General features: G+C 50.5%; 1 protein-coding gene across 2 annotated transcripts in view; it reads left to right on the plus strand.

Moving 5' to 3' along the window:
* The window catches only part of WDR37 (WD repeat domain 37), a 49987-nt gene extending 32428 nt beyond the window's left edge, over nt 1–17559 (plus strand). The window contains exons 12-14 of one of the 2 annotated variants that reach the window (XM_057731300.1): nt 10628–10762; nt 11217–11331; nt 14818–17559. In XM_057731300.1, coding sequence (XP_057587283.1) covers nt 10628–10762; nt 11217–11331; nt 14818–14949 — 382 coding nt within the window. In that variant the 3' untranslated portion in view covers nt 14950–17559. The remainder of the gene's footprint in view (nt 1–10627; nt 10763–11216; nt 11332–14817) is intronic. The other variant, XM_057731299.1, reaches the window with a different exon arrangement.
* The last annotated feature ends 444 nt before the right edge of the window (nt 17560–18003 follow it).

Raw genomic sequence — 18003 nt, forward strand, 5'->3', positions numbered from 1 at the left:
TTGGTGGGTGCAGCCCCCGGGCCTGCCCAGCGGAGTGTGGGCGTCAGCGGGAAGGCCCTCGCCTACCGGAGGTGGGGCGCTCCTGCCAGCGGGGCCCTGGGCTTCCCCAAGTCCCTGCCTCCTGGGGCCGGTCCTGTTTGTGGAGGGGACCCTATTGGGGTGCACAGGGGGCGAGGGGCAGCTGCTCTGCTCTGCTTTTTGGGCAGGTTGCTCAGGGCCAGGGAGTGGAAGGGATATTTGGGCACAGTGCTTGGGACGAGTGAGGGCTCTGCCTGCACAGCCCTGCTCCCGAGTCCATATGTCTTTTCTCCAAGTTTCTTTTTTTTAAAAAAATTATTTATTTATTTATTATTTTGTGTTTTTATTGGCTGCGGTGTGTCTTCGTTGCAGCATGTGGGGTTTCTGTAGTTGTGGAGAACAGGGGCTACTCTTTGTTGCGGTTCGCGGGCTTTTTTTTTTTTAGAGGTCTCAGACTGAACTTTTTTATTATTTATTTATTTATTTATTTATTTAAATTTTATTTATTTATTATTTTTTGGGGGGTACACCAAGTTCAATCATATGGTTTTATACACATATCCCCGTATTCTGTTGGGTCTTTGTTGCTGTGGTTGGCCTTTCTCTGGTTGCAGTGAGTGGGGGTTACTCTTGGTTGCGGTGCATGAACTTCTCATAGCAGTAGCATCTCTTGTTGCGGAGCACAGGCTCTAGGCGCGTGGGCTTCAGTAGTTGCAGCTTGTGGGTTCAGTAGCTGTGGCGTGCAGGCTCAGTAGTTGTGGCACATGGGCTTAGTTGCTCTGCAGCATGTGGGATCCTCTTGGACCAGGGCTCAAACCCATGTCCCCTGCATTGGCAGGTGGATTCTTAACCACTGCACCACCAGGGAAGCCCCTCCAAGTTTCTTATTTTAAAAGTTTAAGCATAAAGAGGGGGGTGGAGGAACCAGAATCAGAGAGATGGCATCATGAGAAATTCTTGACTGGCTTTGGCAATGGAAGGGGACCAGGAGCCGAGGAACGTGGGCAGGGAATGTGGGCGACCTCTACAATGTGGAAAAGGAAAGAAAAAGAATCCCCCTCAGAGCCTTCACAAGGAATATAGCCCTGCTGACACCTTAATTTTAACCCAGTGAGACCTGTATTGGACTTCCGACATCCAGAATTATAAGATAATAAATTTGTGTTGTTTCCCAAAAAAAAAAAAAAAAGTTTAAGCATAACAGAAGTTGAAAGAATAGTTATCAAATCCCCACTGACCCTTCTCCTAGAATCACCCTTTTTTATTTTTCCCCATTTGCCTCTGTCTCTGCAGACACGTGTGCCCGGGGCCGGATGTATAGGACACACTTGTACTCTCTTTGGCCAAGCCTGCGTCTGTGAGAATAAGGACATTCTCTAAGTATGGTGGTATTGTTTCCACCTGGAGAAAAAGAAAAAACAATCTCTGACAGCATCTGAAATCCAGCCCCTGCTCACATTTATCCCTGTTTTCCCCAAAGTATCTTTTATGTTTTATTAGGGTTTAATTGGGATTCATTCATTACATTTAGATACTATGTTCCTTGGCCTCTTTTCATCTGGGACAGTTCCACCCATTTTGTTACTGTTACTTCTTGTGAGGTTGAGTTTGTGTGTGGAATGCAAGCTGGTCTCTTGTGGAATGTCCACCCTCTCCGTTTCTCCCACGGCTTCCTTTCTGCTGGCAGTCTCACAGCCACTGCTGTGTGTGCTGTGTCCTGCGCATCACCGCACGACTGGGGATGCTGACCTGGATCACAGGCAGTGTCTGCCACAGGTCCCCATGGCAATGAGGGGTGACACATTGAGGCGCGAGTGTCTCGTTCCTCAGCGACCTTCCATCCAGCGCAAGGTCTGATATCACTGAGGGTCCCGCTGCCTGCCTGAGCCAGTACTCTCTTCATTGGCGTGGTTGAGACCCTCCCATGCAAGGGTGATGGGCCTTCGTGGCCGTGAGTGTGCGTGACACTCAGGCTGTGCCGGATTTGCCACTGAGGCCCTGCCCCTCTTCTACTCGACCCTCATTCTGCGAGCCCACCGCCCTGGCCTGGCAGGCGATTGTGCAGAGTTGTCCTGCTCCATCTGTCCTGGCCTCCTCATGGAGCTGGCCCTGTTGTGGTTCTGGACCGAGCAGAACCTGGCCGGAGACCTGGGCGGGTGGAGGAGTCTCGTGTGGAGGGCAGGCAGGCTGTCCTGTGGCGCGTGGGCCTCTGCCCTGCTCGCAGGAGCTGCCTCTGCCGCACTGGGCGGGGGGGCCTGCAGGTGCAGAATCCAGGAGGCTCCCCTGGTGAGTGCCTGGCATGGCGAGGATGCGGTGAGTCCCCACAGCCTCTTCCCTGTCCGTGGGTAAACCGAGGCAGGGTCCTCAAGGTTGCTGGACTCCAAGCGTGGTTCTAGAGAGGTCTGTCCCCATGTTATTTGAAGGACCTTTTGGTCACATTCTGTTTTCAGTTGCTCTATTTGATTGTCTGGAAGTTTTTATTTTTGTTTTGCGCAAAAAAGCCAAGGACTTACTTTTTGTACTAGGAGTTGGTGGAAGACCCTGGTGTAGCTTGGAGAACATTGTAGCAGTGGGTTGTTCTTGCCTGTCTCCTGTGTCATGTTTAAGATACCTGTTTAATTGGTGGTCTGTTTTTGCAGCGGGTGGGTTTGTAAAGACGGCTGTTTTGGAGAGAGATACTTACAAGGAGACTAACGGGGGGTGAAGAGCTTATTTCCAGTGTGTGACACGGTTTGTTAGGTTTGTTTTTTCTGGTGGCATCAGGAGTGGCTTAGCGTTGGCAGGGCTCTGTGTCCACCCTGGGGCCCTCTCCCACCCAGACCTGAGATGTCGGCTGATGCTTGCGTCCACTGTTGCTACGAGGACACGTGACCTTTTGGATGGAAATAGAATGTATGTTAAATACTGCTCTTAGAGTATCTGTGTTTTCTCTTTTCTTACGTTAGGATGAGCTAGCGTATTTCGTTGATGTTTAGGTACAAACATCAATTTTAAAAAGTTCTCTCTTTGGCACTTTAAGCCTTTGAGAATTGGTGGGCCTGGCGAGTGGCAGGCTTTTGTGTCTTCTGTCAAGTCCATGGTCGTGGCTGCTGCAGGGCCCTTGGGCCATGCAGAGGCCCAGGCCATGTGGTCAGCAGGTGGGGCTGCAGGCTGCTCTCTCCCTTTCGGAACCACCATCCTACGTTCCATCAGCCGTGAGCCTCTGGGAATGACTGCAGTTTGGAAAAGCAGGAAGTGAGACATTTTACAGGCTTTCAGTGGAGGACTCTTCCTGGCTACTGCTGCTGCTTTGTTGTGTCTGGCATGGGTCTTCTGGGGTTGAGCCATTGGGCACGTGGTACCCACGGAATGCTCTCCCTTTGCATGGGGATGTAAGTGTGGACCCACTGAAAGGCATCTGCTATCAAAACCAGCGCGCGGGGCGGGGGCGGTGGTTGGTTGCTCACTTGGATCACTCATGTCTCCAAACAGCTCCAGGTCTCCTGTCTCCCCTCACACCTGTAGGGATGCCCATGACCCCCGTGCTTGTCCCCATCTGTCCCCTGGCCCCAGAATTGGCTGTCCTGCCTGTACTTCCAGTCAGGGCCAGTTGGGATGTCCTCTTGGGAGCTCCCTTTGGTGCCTGCGGAGCTCGCTTCTGGGCCGGGAGGTGACTCTGGGTTTTCTAGGGTGGTGTTCTTGATCCTTTGAACCTGATTCTTTTCTGAATGTTAAAAGCAGCACTCAGACATGCTGTTCTCAGCAGAGTTGCTGTTCTTTCCTTGTGTCTCCCTAAAAAAGGTCCACGTGGAGTGTTTTCAGTGGACCGTTGCTTAAACAGGCTGTATCTCTTAAAGGTATGTGACCACATATTTCACGTTACTGTGCTGTGGAATGTACTTTGGAAAAGCTTATCTTAGGGCATATTTTCACTTATAGGAACTCAGCACAAATTCTTTAGTAAAGTATGTTAGACTAACGTTTTTTATAATGTGCGTAATTCACTTTACTGCACAGGTTATTTGAATTTTCCTTATGTTGGGTTTTCTTCAGGTAAGATTGCAGTGGTATAGGCTTCTACATTACTGGCTTAATTCTATAATCCAGTTTCTCTGGGAGCTGGAGGAGAGATTATTTTTCCCTTTTCATTTTTTCTTACTTTTACGTGGATTCTATGCCTTTTTTTTTTGGTTTAAATATTTCTTTCTTTGGTTGTGCCAGGTCTTAGTTGTGGTATGTGGGATCTTTAGTTGTGGCATGTGGGATCTAGTTCCCTGATCAGGGATCAAACCTGGGCCTCCTGCATTGGGAGCTCGGTGTCTTAATTGGACCACCAAGGAGTCCCCTATGCCTTTTTTTTAAAGTTTGTTTATTTGTTTATTTATGGCTGTGTTGGGTCTTCGTTGCTGCCTGCAGGCTTTCTCTAGTTGTGGAGCGCAGGCTTCTTGTTGTGGTGACTTCTCCTGTTGAGGAGCACAGGGTCTAGGCGCGTGGGCTTCATAGTTCTGTCACGTGGGCTCAGTGGTCATGGCACACGGGCTTAGTTGCTCCGCAGCATGTGGGATCTTCCTGGTCTAGGGATTGAAAGCATTGTCAGGCAGATTCTTAACCACTGCGCCACCAGGGAAGCCGTGTGTTCCCCGCCCCCCACCCCCCCATGCCTTTTTGAAAAAGTAGAGTTCGAAGTGTAAGGCTTCACTGAAAGATAAAAATCTGTAGCCAAGTGGGTCCCCGTGAGATTTGTGCTGCATTATTTTTTCTGGTTGGAGACAGACCTCAAGACAAATGAGCCCTTTTCTTTTTGGATATGCTGCATTTATTTTCACTCAGTATTATGAAATTTCTTCATTATGTTAGGAGTTTTAACATAACAGGATTTACATAGTGAAATCTGGGGGCTGTATTATTGGACTAGCTTTTAGTGGCCCAAGGTGTAGCAATTTGCATGAAAAGTAATTTTAGAAACCTTCTGCAACAAACTGTTTTCCAAATAGTGGGAATTGTACTGTGTACTGTTCTTGGAAATAATAGAAATGTTTAATTGGAAAAATTTGGAATGTCACAGGAATTGCAGCTGTGGGCAGTTTCTCTCTCAGGTGTTTCTGTCATCAACTGGAACTGAAATCCAGTGTATTTTATCTGAAATGAGCTGCATCCTTATGTATCCATGTGTTCTCCATCTGACAGGGAATCTTGGAGAGTGAGCCGCTGCAGGATAGCCTGGTGGGGACGGCGCCTCGGCTCCTCTGCGTACCTTGTGTGCAGTCGCTGGGCCAGAGGCTCTTGCTGTAATAAAACCTCTTCTTAGGTTGAAACCACTGCTGCCCTTGAGAGATGCCCGTGTAGACGGTCCTCTCGCGGGAGGCTCCCATCCCTCTTCCCAGTACCACCGCCTCCTGGGGAGCTTGGTAGAGTTTCATTTTGTTTTGTTTCCATTGCTTTAAAAAGGGACTGACAGTTGAGGCAGTCACTGATCATTAAGCTTCCCTGTGGGTGGCCGATGACTCCAGTCTGTAGCCAGCTGACAGTGTTTACACGTGTGATAAACTCTGGCATTGAAAATATCTGAAACTAACTCAACACGGATGCAATATCTGAGAATGCAAAGTTTTCCTTTCTTTTTTTTCATGTGATTGTAACTTTATCCCCCAAATGCGAACTTAGGTGCTTTCTTGTCTGAAGAAAACAAGACACGACATCTAACAAAATTTTTTTTTTAAAGTTTAGAGGGTATAATGATTGCTTTAAAGTTTTGACATTTTCATAGGCTTCTGTTGCCAAATGCCCAGAGGAGATGTAAATTCTAGATCATATGCTGACGAAGGTGAAAGTAGCTTCGTATTTTGTGTTGTGCTGTTGACAGTTTTCTTTGTGCCAAGTTTTAAAGAGAAAAAGATGTTTTGATACTTTTAACTGGGTGGTGGTTCGATCTAACTGGAATTCTGTGCCTGGTCAGAGACACAGCTTGTGTGCAGGCCTGTGGGGGGCGGGCGGCGGGGGGGTGGTGGTGCTTGGCAGCCCTCGCTGATGGGCTGAGCGCCTGTCACTCCTGGTCATGGTCTTCAGCCCTCGTCCGTGGTGAGGAGGAGCAGCAGGGGTGGCAGTGGCTGCTGAAGGAAGGAGAGGCCTGAGCCCCAGGGGGCTTCAGAAATCGGACCCCTCCCCTTCTCCACCTGCCTGGGAGCCATTGTCTGTCTTCTGTTCACTTGGGTGGATTGAAAGTTTCACTTGAAAACATGTAGAGACTCATGTAGTTTCTGGCAATAAATGATTGATATCTGAGGTTACCATCAAGCCAAGGCTGACAGCATGAACTGTCCGTAAACTGCCCCGATTCTGATTTTCTTAGCTCTCTTCACCTAAAGACTGCTCAGATTCATGGAGACTTGGCGTGGCAGCAGTGGTCTCAGAAATGTGTTCTGACTACAGTGGTCGTGAGTCAGTGGACGTTTGTCATGTCATGGAAGTGGCAGGGGCCTGGGTGGTGGTGTGTGGCAGCTGCTGGGTGGGCGCGTGCACCTTGCACACGTGGGCACCGTGTGGAGAGATCCTGGGGGTCTTTCCGTGTCAGCAGTTTCACAGTAGGTATCGGACACACTGTAATTTACTGATCCCCTGGTGGTACATCTAAAAGTTCTTTCAAATTCAGGAGTTAGTTTTTAAAAGCGAGAGGAGATTTAGTATTTTTCTGTTTATCCTTTTTAAATTCCTCATTGAAGAAGGGCTGATTAGTAACTAATAAAAATAAGGACTTAAGGAGATCAGTGCGTTTAAATCCCCCTTTGTTGAGAGCTGGTTGCTTCACGTTCCATTGAGGTGACCCCAGCAGCATCGTCAGGCTGTGCACGTGGACGGACACCTTCCTGGCTGTGTCGCCACAGCCTTGCTGAGGCCGACACGGGGCACATCTGGACCTGACACAGGTGTCGGCAGGATCCCCTGAGTGATGGCAAGCAGTGAGCAGAGCGGGCAGGGGGTAGCTGCCAGGCAGAGCCTGGCTTTGGGTAGTGGTAGTGACAGCGGGAGGTGCGTTGTGGCTTAGTTACACACACACGTGCACGCACACGTATCTACACACTTGTCATGGTCTGTGCAGCCTGTGACACTTGTGATGGACACATTTATATGTGCATGTATATGTTTCTGTACACACGTCATTTCCTGTGCAGCCCGTGTCACTTCTGATGGGCACTCCACATGGTTCTGAGATACGTTTGCACATGACCCCAGGCTGTCAGGGCCCTCTGGCACCTGTTGTCCAGTGTTAGGTGGAGTCACCCCACGCTCTGGTGTGAGACACGCTTCTGGTGGACTCCTCATCTTACCAGCGAAGAAGAGATGCCTTCCCAGCCCCAGGACGATCCCTGCAGACCCAGGCCGGGCCCCCTGGCTCCGTTGACTTTGCAGTTTGGGGCCAATCTGCTAACGTGTGTGAGAATAAAAATCTTGTAGTTCCTAATGTAGTTATGACTTTATCTTATGCATAGGGCTTGCTTGTATCATATTACTTTCAAAACTTACATGCAAATGGTTTCCTTTTGAAAGACTTAAAAAATAAATGAAACCTTTGAAATTCTTTACTTCCCAGTTTGTACACACAGTCATGTCACGGTGATATTGGGACATTGGCTGTTAATTGATGAGCTTGTAACCAGATATACTCTTAGACTCAGGAAATTGGGGGATGGAGCTTTAGTTTCCTAAAACCTGAGGGAGATCACTCCCTCCCTCATTTAAGTGGAATACATTCCTCTCAGATTTCTTTAAATTATTGACATTACTGCAGCATTCAACTCTGACTTACGTTGGCTGTTACATTGTTTAGTAAGAATGAAATCATGACCAGGTTTCACAGGAAGGAAATCAGTCTTGACCCTTGATATTGCAAGTGTGAAGTTATTGTAACAATCTTATGATTTTAACTTCTCTGTAATCATTTTAAATCAGGTTATGTGGACCTGTCATCTTTGAATAATCTGTGGAAAAGGTTCATATTAATTTGGTTAATAAAATGCTGGGAAGAATTTGGCCCAGTAATAGCCGTATGCTGTTTTGACTCCTTCCTTGGAGCGCCTCTCTGCGGCCATGGCAGGCACATCCCAGGAGCTCTGGCGGGAGTGTCGGTGTTAGGATGGCGCCTGGCCCCGCAGCTGCACCTGTGGGATAGTGTCACGCACCCCTCTGTGGTGTGTTCTCCTGGAGGAAGCGGGACCTGGCACATGGCAGGTGCACAGTCTGTCGAGGGAGCAGTTCTGTGGTTCAGCTCTGTTGCGAGGGGGGTTGGAAATCTCTTGACTGACCCTGGAGAGGGCTGCTGGAGGGAAAACAACAAGTGAGACCGAGGCCCTGCGCACTGCGTGCATTCCCTGCTTCCTTCCAGCAGCAGTTGGACTTTAAATCTGGAAAAATCATGTGTGATACAAATCTGACTTTTCCTTTGAATGTTTTTTTTTATCTCAGGGTCTGCTTTTTCAGGAGCCAGCCCTCCAGGACTCTTCAGAGGTGTGTTTCATTTGGAGATGAGTTTTCTTTTTCTCATTCAGGCATTGGAGGTCCTGAAACACAGGAGATGTTCTGAAGAGCACTGCTGATTGAAAGGGCAGTGCTTGCCAAGATCCCAGGGTGACTTGTTTCCTTTGTGGGACATTTAGCTTTTAAGGCACAGCTTGGAAGCCGGTGGTCCAGAAGGAAGGCAGCGGCCCAAACCCCTGTGAACAGCGCCAGTCACAGCGGGTCCCCTGTGTGCGGGCACGGGTTCAGGTCCGTGTGTCCTGTCGTGTCAGGGGCTGCACTTCACGTGCCCTGCCACGATCCTGAGAGAGGCGCGAGCCGCCTGATGCCTCCTTGGGTCTCTCTGAAGGCGGAAGAGCCATGAAGGCCCAGCCGGGGTCCCATTTCCAGAGCGCTTGCTCCTCTGGCCTGTTCTCCAGGTGGGAAGGTGTCACTTGGCTCTGTCGGAAGCTACGTCCTAAAATGGGACGTGGGAGCCCTGCACTCGGTGCCGCGTGGAGCCAGAGGAGTTGCTGCCTCCGTGTCTCCTGGGCCAGCGTTTTCCATATCATGTATTTTTTCCTTCGCCAGGAAACTTGGGCAGGTTGTTATGCAGAGTAGCTGTGTCTGTGACTGGGGGACAGCTGTTGGTCCTAATGAGGAAGCGTGCTTTCTGGGCGCCGCTGATTGAGGCCCATGGAGGGAGCGGCACGTTCCAGGCCGTGCAGCGTGTGCGGCGAGGAGGTGCTGCGCCATCAGCTGGAGGCACACGCTCGGCTGCTCTCAGCAACAAGATAAATGAGGTGGCGGGCGCTTGGCACAGCTGAGCCTCCCCGCCCGCCCCTGAGGGGCCCGCGAGGGTGGGGGGGCTTTTGGAAGGATGGCCTCACCTTTGATGCCCGACAATACCTGTCAGGGTCGTGATTTATTGAAAACCTAACATCTTTCAGCATTTCATTACCGTAGGGTTAGATGCGCTTTTGTGGGGACTTTTTCCAGTAATTTAGCAGAATGTTAGCTGGGATTTAACTAGGCCAAACCTCCTGATGCCTGGAGTCCACGGGAGTTGCCAACAGCGGAGGCTTCCGCCCCAGAGCCCTGCAGTGGTCAAGTGCCTCGGGCAGCGGTGCCCTGACGGTGACCTTGCCCTTCGGGTGCAGAGTTCGGCCAGGGTGTCTGGCTGCTGCTCTATTCACCTTGGTCTCCACCTTCCTCCCTGTGGGGCCCACGGCCTTTGATTTCAACATAGTGCCCTTCAGGTCCATCGATGGTATCACAAGTGGCAGGATTTCGTTCCTTCTCGTGGCTGAGTAACATTCTACTGTATACACGTAGCACATCCTCTTTATCCACTCGCTTGTCATTGGACACTTAGGCTGCTTCCGTGTCTGGCTGTTGTAAACAGTGCTGCCACGAACGTCGGGTGCCTGTGTCTTTGAATTAGTGTTTTTGGTTTTTTCAGATAAATACCCAGGAGTGAAATTGCTAGATCACATGGTAGTTCTGTCTTTGAGGAACCTCCACACTGTTCTCCACAGTGCCTGCACCGGTTACATTCCCATCAGTAGTGTAGAAGGGCTCCCTTTTCTCCACATCCTCCCCGAGACTTATCTCCTGTGTTTTTGATGATGGCCATCCTAACAGGTGTGAGGTGGTAGCTCATTGTGGTTTGTTTTGTTTCCCTCATGATTAATGACATTGAGCATATTTTCATGGGCCTGTTAGCCATTCGTAGACCTTCCTTAGAGAAATTTCTGTTCAGATATTTTTTAAACTGGTTTTTGTTGTTGAAATGAAATTTTTTCCGGTGTTCTGATTAAATTGATTGAAAGTTGCAGTTGGGATGGACTTTTATTAATTGTCTGCTGTATGGAGATTTTGGAGATGGACTGGATTTGTCTAATCTAGTCCATCTTTTCTGGGAGCCTCTCCTTGCTCCGTTGCCTGGAGAAGGAGAGGTCAGCAGTGCTCAGGTGCACGCCTAGCGGGGGTTTAGGCGAGGGCCAGTGAGCAGAGTATACCACCCACTGCGTCCTCGTCTCCACTCGCCCACCAGGGCCTCTGGCAGCAAGATCGTGTGTTAGGCAGTGTGGACGGGAACTTCCTGATGCAGTTCTGACCCTGTGCCCTTCATCTGCAGCACCGTGACCTCTGCTGTGTTCACCGTGGGAGATAACGTGGTCTCCGGCAGTGACGACCGCACCGTGAAGGTCTGGGACCTGAAGAACATGAGGTCCCCCATTGCGACCATCCGCACAGACTCTGCCATCAACAGGTGACACGCTGCTCCTCATGTAGACCGGGAGTGTGGCTCGCAGGGGGCCTTGTGGCCTGGGTCTGCTTCCTGTAAATTCGTGTATCCTTGATAGAGCCCTGGGAAAAGTGATTTAGACTCTTGGGAGAATATTTTTTATTGATCCTCTAATGCATATCCAGTATTCTATAAATATTGAAACTCAGGTATAAAATCTGGTGGGTGTATTGAGCTTTGTAAGAACAGGAATGAGCCGTTTACGGACAGAGATTACGAGTAGTACGTGTAAGTTATGTGGAAGGAACTGGGCCTCTGCTTTCTGATACTCTAGGCAGGTAGATGATACCTGTGGTTTGCGGGTGTGTCTTTCCTTGGAGTGTGAGTAGTATGACATCCCTTACTGCACCATCATCTGTAACCTCGGAAACTTGTGCTGTCACGGTTTCGCATGGAATCCGTGTTTATCCCCTTGTAGGATCAATGTGTGCGTTGGCCAAAAAATCATCGCCCTCCCCCACGACAACCGCCAGGTGAGGCTGTTTGACATGGCGGGCGTGCGGCTGGCGAGGCTCCCGCGCAGCAGTCGGCAGGTACGTGCGGGGCCGTGTCTGTTCCTGGGGGCCTGGGATGTGGGCCCGACATCGCTGGGGTGGGAACCCCCAGCCAGCCTGGGCGTGTTCGGTGCTCCTATAGCCCCTCAGAAAGAGAGAGGTTAATTCTAACAATGCATTTTATTTAACCAGATATATCCAAAATAACATAATTTTAGCACGTGGTCAGTAGAAAAATATTCATGGTTTTACACTCATTTTCTTACTAAGTCTTGGGTTGCTGGGTTCCATTGGAAGTACTTGGTCTGTACTTGGAGTGCGTGAAACGGAAAGCTGGAGATGCTGCCCGATGCCGGAGCTGAGCAGCAGCTTTTAAGTTTAAACTGAGATGCGTTGGGCTTTGGGTTCTTGGTCTCCCAGCATGCTTCAGCCGCCTGGGCACAGCAGTGGAATGCGCTGGTGGCAGGCGCCTGCCCCTGTCCCACGGGCCCTGCAGGCCCCTTTCTGTGGTGGTCGCGTCCCCATTTAGAGGCACTTTCTCGTGAGGCAGGGGTCGCTCCCGGCTCAGCTTGGACAGCACCGTGCAGGGCCGGGCTCGCCAGGGTGCCTGGGGCTCCGCGGCCCCATTGCAGACCCGCGGAGCCAGCGCCTCTGGGGTGAGCCTGGGAACCCAGGCGAGCCCAAGTGCCGGTCCCTGTCTCAGCGCGGGGGGGCAACAGGTGGAGCTCGAGTGGAGCAGCTCCCACCTTTGAGCAGCACCTCTAGGCTCTGCTCTGCGGAGCCCACACATGCCCACGCTCTCCCTAGCGCCCTGTGGCCTTGTCTGCATTCACGGTGGTAGCTGTGCGGCCGGCGGGTCAGCCAGTCCCTTGTTGTTCCAGCAGGGTCCTTCCTGACCCTGTGGCAGCATGTCTGCACCCAGCCTCCTCTGCCTCCTGCTGGGCAGAGCCTGGCGGCGGTTGCTGAGCTGTGGCCCAGGGCGGGTTGGCAGATGGGGAGGACCGCGGCCTGCGCCGCCACGGCTCTGCTCCAAGTGGCACCGGCTTCCCGAAGGCCCTCTGTCCTCAGATGAGGCTGCGGCTTCCCTTTGGCAGCTTGTGCGTGCGCCGTCGCAGGTTAGTTACGGAGCTGTGTTTTCTTTGAGTGCACGTCACAGCCACACTACTCGTGGAGCTGGAATAACTAAGGAAAGCTTCACCACCCAAGGAGGTCCTGGATTGCCTGTCTGGCGACTTCACGGTTGCTGACTGCTGGGTGTCACGATGCAGCACCTGCCTGCACCTTACCAGGGTCCGATTCTCTCTCAGGTGGGCCTGTGTGTGCAGCATGGGGAGTCTGCGTTCTGACCCAGGAGCCCAGGTCCCTTCATGCCCTTGACAGTCTTCTTCCTCAAGAAAGAGGGAGTTCTAAGCAGTTCTTGGTGGTACTAATTCCATGGGGACAGTTTCATTTTTAATTGTATGTAAACATTCAACCTTATGGAAATTGTAGGATTCTGTTGTGCTTGAGTTAATTCTCTCTTAAAGTGGCAAGTGAAATAGACTTATTTACTTTGCTTCTTTTTTTTTAACTGTTTATTTTATATTGGAGTATAGTTGATTAAGTGTTGTGTAGTTTCAGGTGTACAGCAGAGTGACTCAGTTATACATTTACTTGTATCTATTTTTTTTTCAAATTCTTTTCTCATCTAGGTTGTTGCATAATATTGAGCAGAGTTCCCTGTGCTCTACAGTAGGTTCTTGTTGGTTGTCCATTTTAAATATAGCAGGGTGTACATGTCCACCCCAAACTCCCTAACTACCCCTCCCCTCCTACTTTTCCCCTCCCCGCCAACCATAACTTTGTTCTCTGTGAGTCTCTGTTTTGCAAATAAGTTCATTTGTATAATTTCTTTTCAGATTCTGCCTGTGATACATGTATTTCTCTTTGTCTGTTTCACTCAGTATGACAATCTCTGAGTCCACCCGTGTTGGTGCAAATGACATTGTTTCATTTTTTTTTATGGCTGAGTAATATTCTGTTGTATATATGTACCACATCTTCTTCATCCTTTCATCTGTCGATGGACACTTAGGTTGCTTCCATGTCTTGGCTATATTGTAAACAGCGCTGCATTGAACGTTGGGGTGGATGTATCCTTTCAGACCATGTTTTTCTCCAGATACAGGCCCAGGAGTGGGATTGCAGGATCATATGGTAGCTCTGTTTTTAGTTAAGGAACGCTCCTACACTGTTGGTGGGAATTTAAATTGTTACAGCCACTATGGAGAACAGTGTGGAGGTTCCTTAAAAAACTAGAAATAGGTTTTTAAAATTAACATTTATTTCACTTTGATCTGAACTTGCAACTCTTCTTTAGATAAATGTGGTTTTTCAGTGTCACAGAAGCAAAGCTGGAAATCCCAGCGTCTTTCAGCTGATGGATCTTAAAAAGGGAAACACAACACTTCTTTTTTTTTTTTTTTTTTTTTTGGCACACGGGCTTAGTTGCTCTGCGGCATGTGGGATCTTCCTGGAGCTGGAATTGAACCCGTGACCTCTACATTGGCAGGCGGATTCTTAACCACTGCGCCACCTAGGAAGCCCCGCAACACTTCTTTGAAGTCAGTAGCCAGGCTGAACGGGGCTAAGAGTGTAAAGGTGTTTACTTTGGAAAAAATGTGTTTCAAGCCAGGCAGACTTTACAGAAAGATGGCTGTGTGTGCGGTGCGTTTGTGGGGCGAAGGTTGCAGAAAGCTGGAGAGAGCAGAGCTTGCTGTGTGGCCTGCAGCGCCCCCTGCCCCCCAGCGTGAGAGGTGGGCGGGGGGCTGGGGCTGGCTTCCGGCTCTTCCCTCTGGTAGCCTCCGTAGGTCCCTTCCCTCACCGGCTGTGAATTCACATCTCTGACGCCTTGATTTTACTGCCGCGGCGGGGAGTTTGCTGCTGTTGTTTCCTGGGTAATTGACAAGGAGGAGGCCATGCCCCTGTTGTGGGCACCCTTTCCTTGCAGCCCTTGGTTTCTGTGGTCTGTGGAGGTCTCTCAAACGCGTGTGGACGGCACCACTCCTGTGTGACGGTAGAGGGAATTTTGTGCTGTTCTTTCGAGCATTTCTTAACTGGGATTCCTGAAGGTGGTGGGCCATCCTTGTTTTATTTGGCGCCAAAGGTGTATCTCTAGCTCCTTTATTACCTGAGCAGGTTGTTTGTTAAAGTGGTATTTGGGGTCTTTGTGAACTTTATTTACTTTTCCCCATGTGTTGTCCAGCCTTATTTATTCATTAAAAAATTCCAGAGCAGCCGTGTGTGTATTCTTCCTGCTGACTGGACTCTGACTCCTCCTCTTGGGGCTCTGGAGGCGCTGGCAAGCTGCGTGGAGCGCGTCCGTGCTTGAGCCCTCATTTCGTGGCGGCTTCCCCACGAGCCACGCGAAATGTGGCACTTGGGTGCATTGCGTTCAGGGTTGTCGTCTCCATTGGGTCCTGGGCTATGTGGTGCGTGCGGTCCTGGCGGGGAGCCCTGCCCTCACTGTGCTGTGCTTGGTCGCAGGGCCACAGGAGGATGGTGTGTGGCTCGGCCTGGAGCGAGGACCACCCCGTGTGCAACCTGTTCACCTGCGGCTTCGACCGGCAGGCCATCGGCTGGAACATCAACATCCCGGCACTGCTGCAGGAGAAGTGAGGGAGCCTCTCCAGGCGCCTCGGTGGCCAGGCGCTGTGACTGCTGGTGCGCCTGGCACGGGGGCGCCGTCGCTGTGGGCGGTGGACCCTGAGTGGGGGTGTGCCCTCGCCACGCTGTACCCAGCCTGCATGAAGTGTCCAGAGGTGTGCCCCTGTTGTTTATTTCTGTCTTGTGTGTGTTGGCATCATGGGCTGTAGAGGTGGAGCCCCTTCCACAGCCCTTGGTGTGGAGTCCCTGGGTGTGTCGGGTGACAGGAGGGTGTGGGGTCTGCACGAGCGAAACATGACTCCTGTTCTCACCGGGAGGTGTCCGCCGTCTCTGTGCTTCTGGGATGGGGATCCGCGTCTGCCTTGCCCCGGCAGGAGCGGGCAGGGACCTCCCGTGCACATCCGTGTGGGGTTCCAGCGCGTGCCGACTCAGCTTCACGTCTGTGTCCTGTTACAGTTCTGTAAAGTCAACTTGGGTTTTAGAAGTTAAAAAAAAAAAAAGCATAGAATGTTGAATTTGCAACATTTGGATAGTTTCTTTTGAAAAGAAAAAGTTTCTGCTCCTTTTATAGAAAATCATTTCAATTTCCTGAGGTGTCATGCTAGCAAATTCTAAAGTATAATGATTCTAATCACTGATTCCAGATATTAAGTAAAATTTAAAGCACTTTAGTTTATAGCTATGGTTATAAACAGTTTTTAGAAGTTTCAAATGACTTATCCATTGAATGTGACTTGACCTTTCTAGAAGGCCCTGCTACCTGAAAACAAACCTTATTTATTTTCTACACCTTGGGTTTGCATATTTCCAAGTGGTTCATTTCCCAGGTGGTGTTTGGGAGCCAGCAATGCAAATCAATGAGTACTACCTCAAAAGCAAAGCATTCAGAAAACTTGGGGTGTCACTGTCACCTGGCTCATGCACTTTTGATCTACAGCTGGAACATGAGTTCCTTTAGAAGGCAGGAGAGGCCGGCATAGCCCATGTACTGAAGAGGAAAGGCTCCTTCCTCCCCAGCTGCCAGCTGCCAGCTCCCAGGTGGCAGGTGGCTCTCAGTGCCCTGTCTGCTGGGAGCCTGTCACTCTTGCCTTCTTAGGACATTCTACCTGGTGTTTGTGAGTCATGTGTCTTGTCGAGTTACAGTCTGGTAACGAGACATTTCAGAACCTCCCATCTCTCCCCCACTTATAACCAAGTCTTGGAGGCCGGCCCTGGAACAGGCACGGGAGGGTGATGTTGGAAACGATTGTGATGGTTCCTTTGGCTCAGGGCCGCAGTAGCCAATTTCAGGCCCCTCTACCTGGGTCGTCGGGACTGGTTCTGAGGTGACTTCTGGTCGGGAGGAGGGAGGGGCTGGGGAGAACCAGAGAGAGGGACAGATGGCAAGAGTTCTAGGGCAGCTTTACAGCAACAGCAGCTCAAGAGCTGGTTGTTAGAGTCTGACGTTCCCTGACACCAGGGTCAGGGTGGCACGGGCTGCTCCCTGCCCTCCTGGGGTCTCTATGGCTGGGCTGCCTACATACGCCGGCTCCTCTCCTGCTTTAGTCTCACATCTGGGTGTCTTAGAATCACTGTTGGGAAAGTTGGGAAGTGTGTACAGGTCGCTAAGCCAGACTTAAGAACCAGATCTCCGCCATATTAAAAACTTGGAAGCGTGTAAACATACGTGTGCGTGGCCGTGTGGCCTGTGCAGATGAGACTCCACGTGCAGCCACGTCTCCCTCGCGCCCTTCCCCTCCCTCCTCAGCGCTCGGCCCTTCTCAGGAGCAGGACCCGCCGCTGTGGCCGGGGGTGGGGGGACAGGGGGCGTCTTCGGGCATCGTGAGGAGATGGGGGTAGTGAGTGGGTGCGTGTGTGCAGGTGTGTGCACGTGTGCGGCTGAAATGAAGTTGTGTGAGCAGCCGCCTTGATTGTATCAAAATAGTGTTTGGAAACGGGAATGGTGGTGTCCACGTGCCGACATGTCCAGAATTTCATTTACTCGCAGGAGATGTGTGGTTACGGAAACCCGTGTGTTGGTGGAGAGTTTCGCGAGAGGTGTGCTGCTGGGCAGAGCGGCGCCCTTTCTCACTGCACATCAGCTTGGCAAGATCAAATGCTGTACCTGTTTTGGAATCTGAAGAATCCTGTGTAAATCATCTGTTGCTTAAATCTGTGAAATAAACTTCCTTCTGGGGGGGAGGTGTGCATTTATAAGTGTTGTGCAGGAGCAGGTGTTTTTACTGTGTTGATGTAATTGTTTTTAAGTGTTCAGTGTCTTCATTGCAGTATGAAACTCATTAAAAAATCCATGTTCTGTAACTGCTGTTGTAAAGCTGTCATTAGGAGTCTTTTTATTATTTTGCCTTGTTCATGTCTGTGCTTTGGTAAAGCATCATTAATGGCTGCTGGACATCACAGCGATGTAGAAAGGGAACAAATTATAGTACTGCCCACTTGAAAAATTGTAATTTTAGACTTAAAAGCTCAATTGTATTATATTTTCTCTTGGTTATGCTGTAATTTAATGACCCAGGGTACACGTCTCCATTCCTGTATCACTGCCCCAAAATTTCTGATGGGAGTTAACAATTTGACAAACTACAGGCATTTGTCAAAGTTCCTCAGAGTTTCATAAGATGCTAGTCCTGTTCTTACAACGGTTAAGCTTGTTTGAAAGTTGAAAAGAACTGCGATAACAAAAAGTAGGCCCATTTTCTGTGGGGGAGTGCAGAGTGGGGTCGGCCGCAGCTGCCTGTTCACTGCTCTCTTCTCACCCACGTGGGTGGAGCCGGGGTTGCCGTGGGACACACGTGGGGTGCAGCCGGGGCTGCTGTGGGAGCCCGCAGGTGGCAGGGCTCTTGCTGCCCGCCTGCCCCAGCCCCACCTCAGACCAGGAGGCCCCGCTGCTGTCCACCTTGCACGGGCCTCGGGGGCACCCTCAGTCCCCCGAGGGCAGAAGCTCTCCACGATTGCTCCCTCTCCTTACCTTTCAGAGACATGTGAGTATTGTCTAGGTTCCATAATCATGTCTTCAGTTACATTTAAAAGTTTGCATGTTAGTGTAAAGAATCAAGAAGGCGGGAC

This window comes from Hippopotamus amphibius, chromosome 4, assembly GCF_030028045.1.
Source record: "Hippopotamus amphibius kiboko isolate mHipAmp2 chromosome 4, mHipAmp2.hap2, whole genome shotgun sequence".
Taxonomy (NCBI): domain Eukaryota; kingdom Metazoa; phylum Chordata; class Mammalia; order Artiodactyla; family Hippopotamidae; genus Hippopotamus; species Hippopotamus amphibius.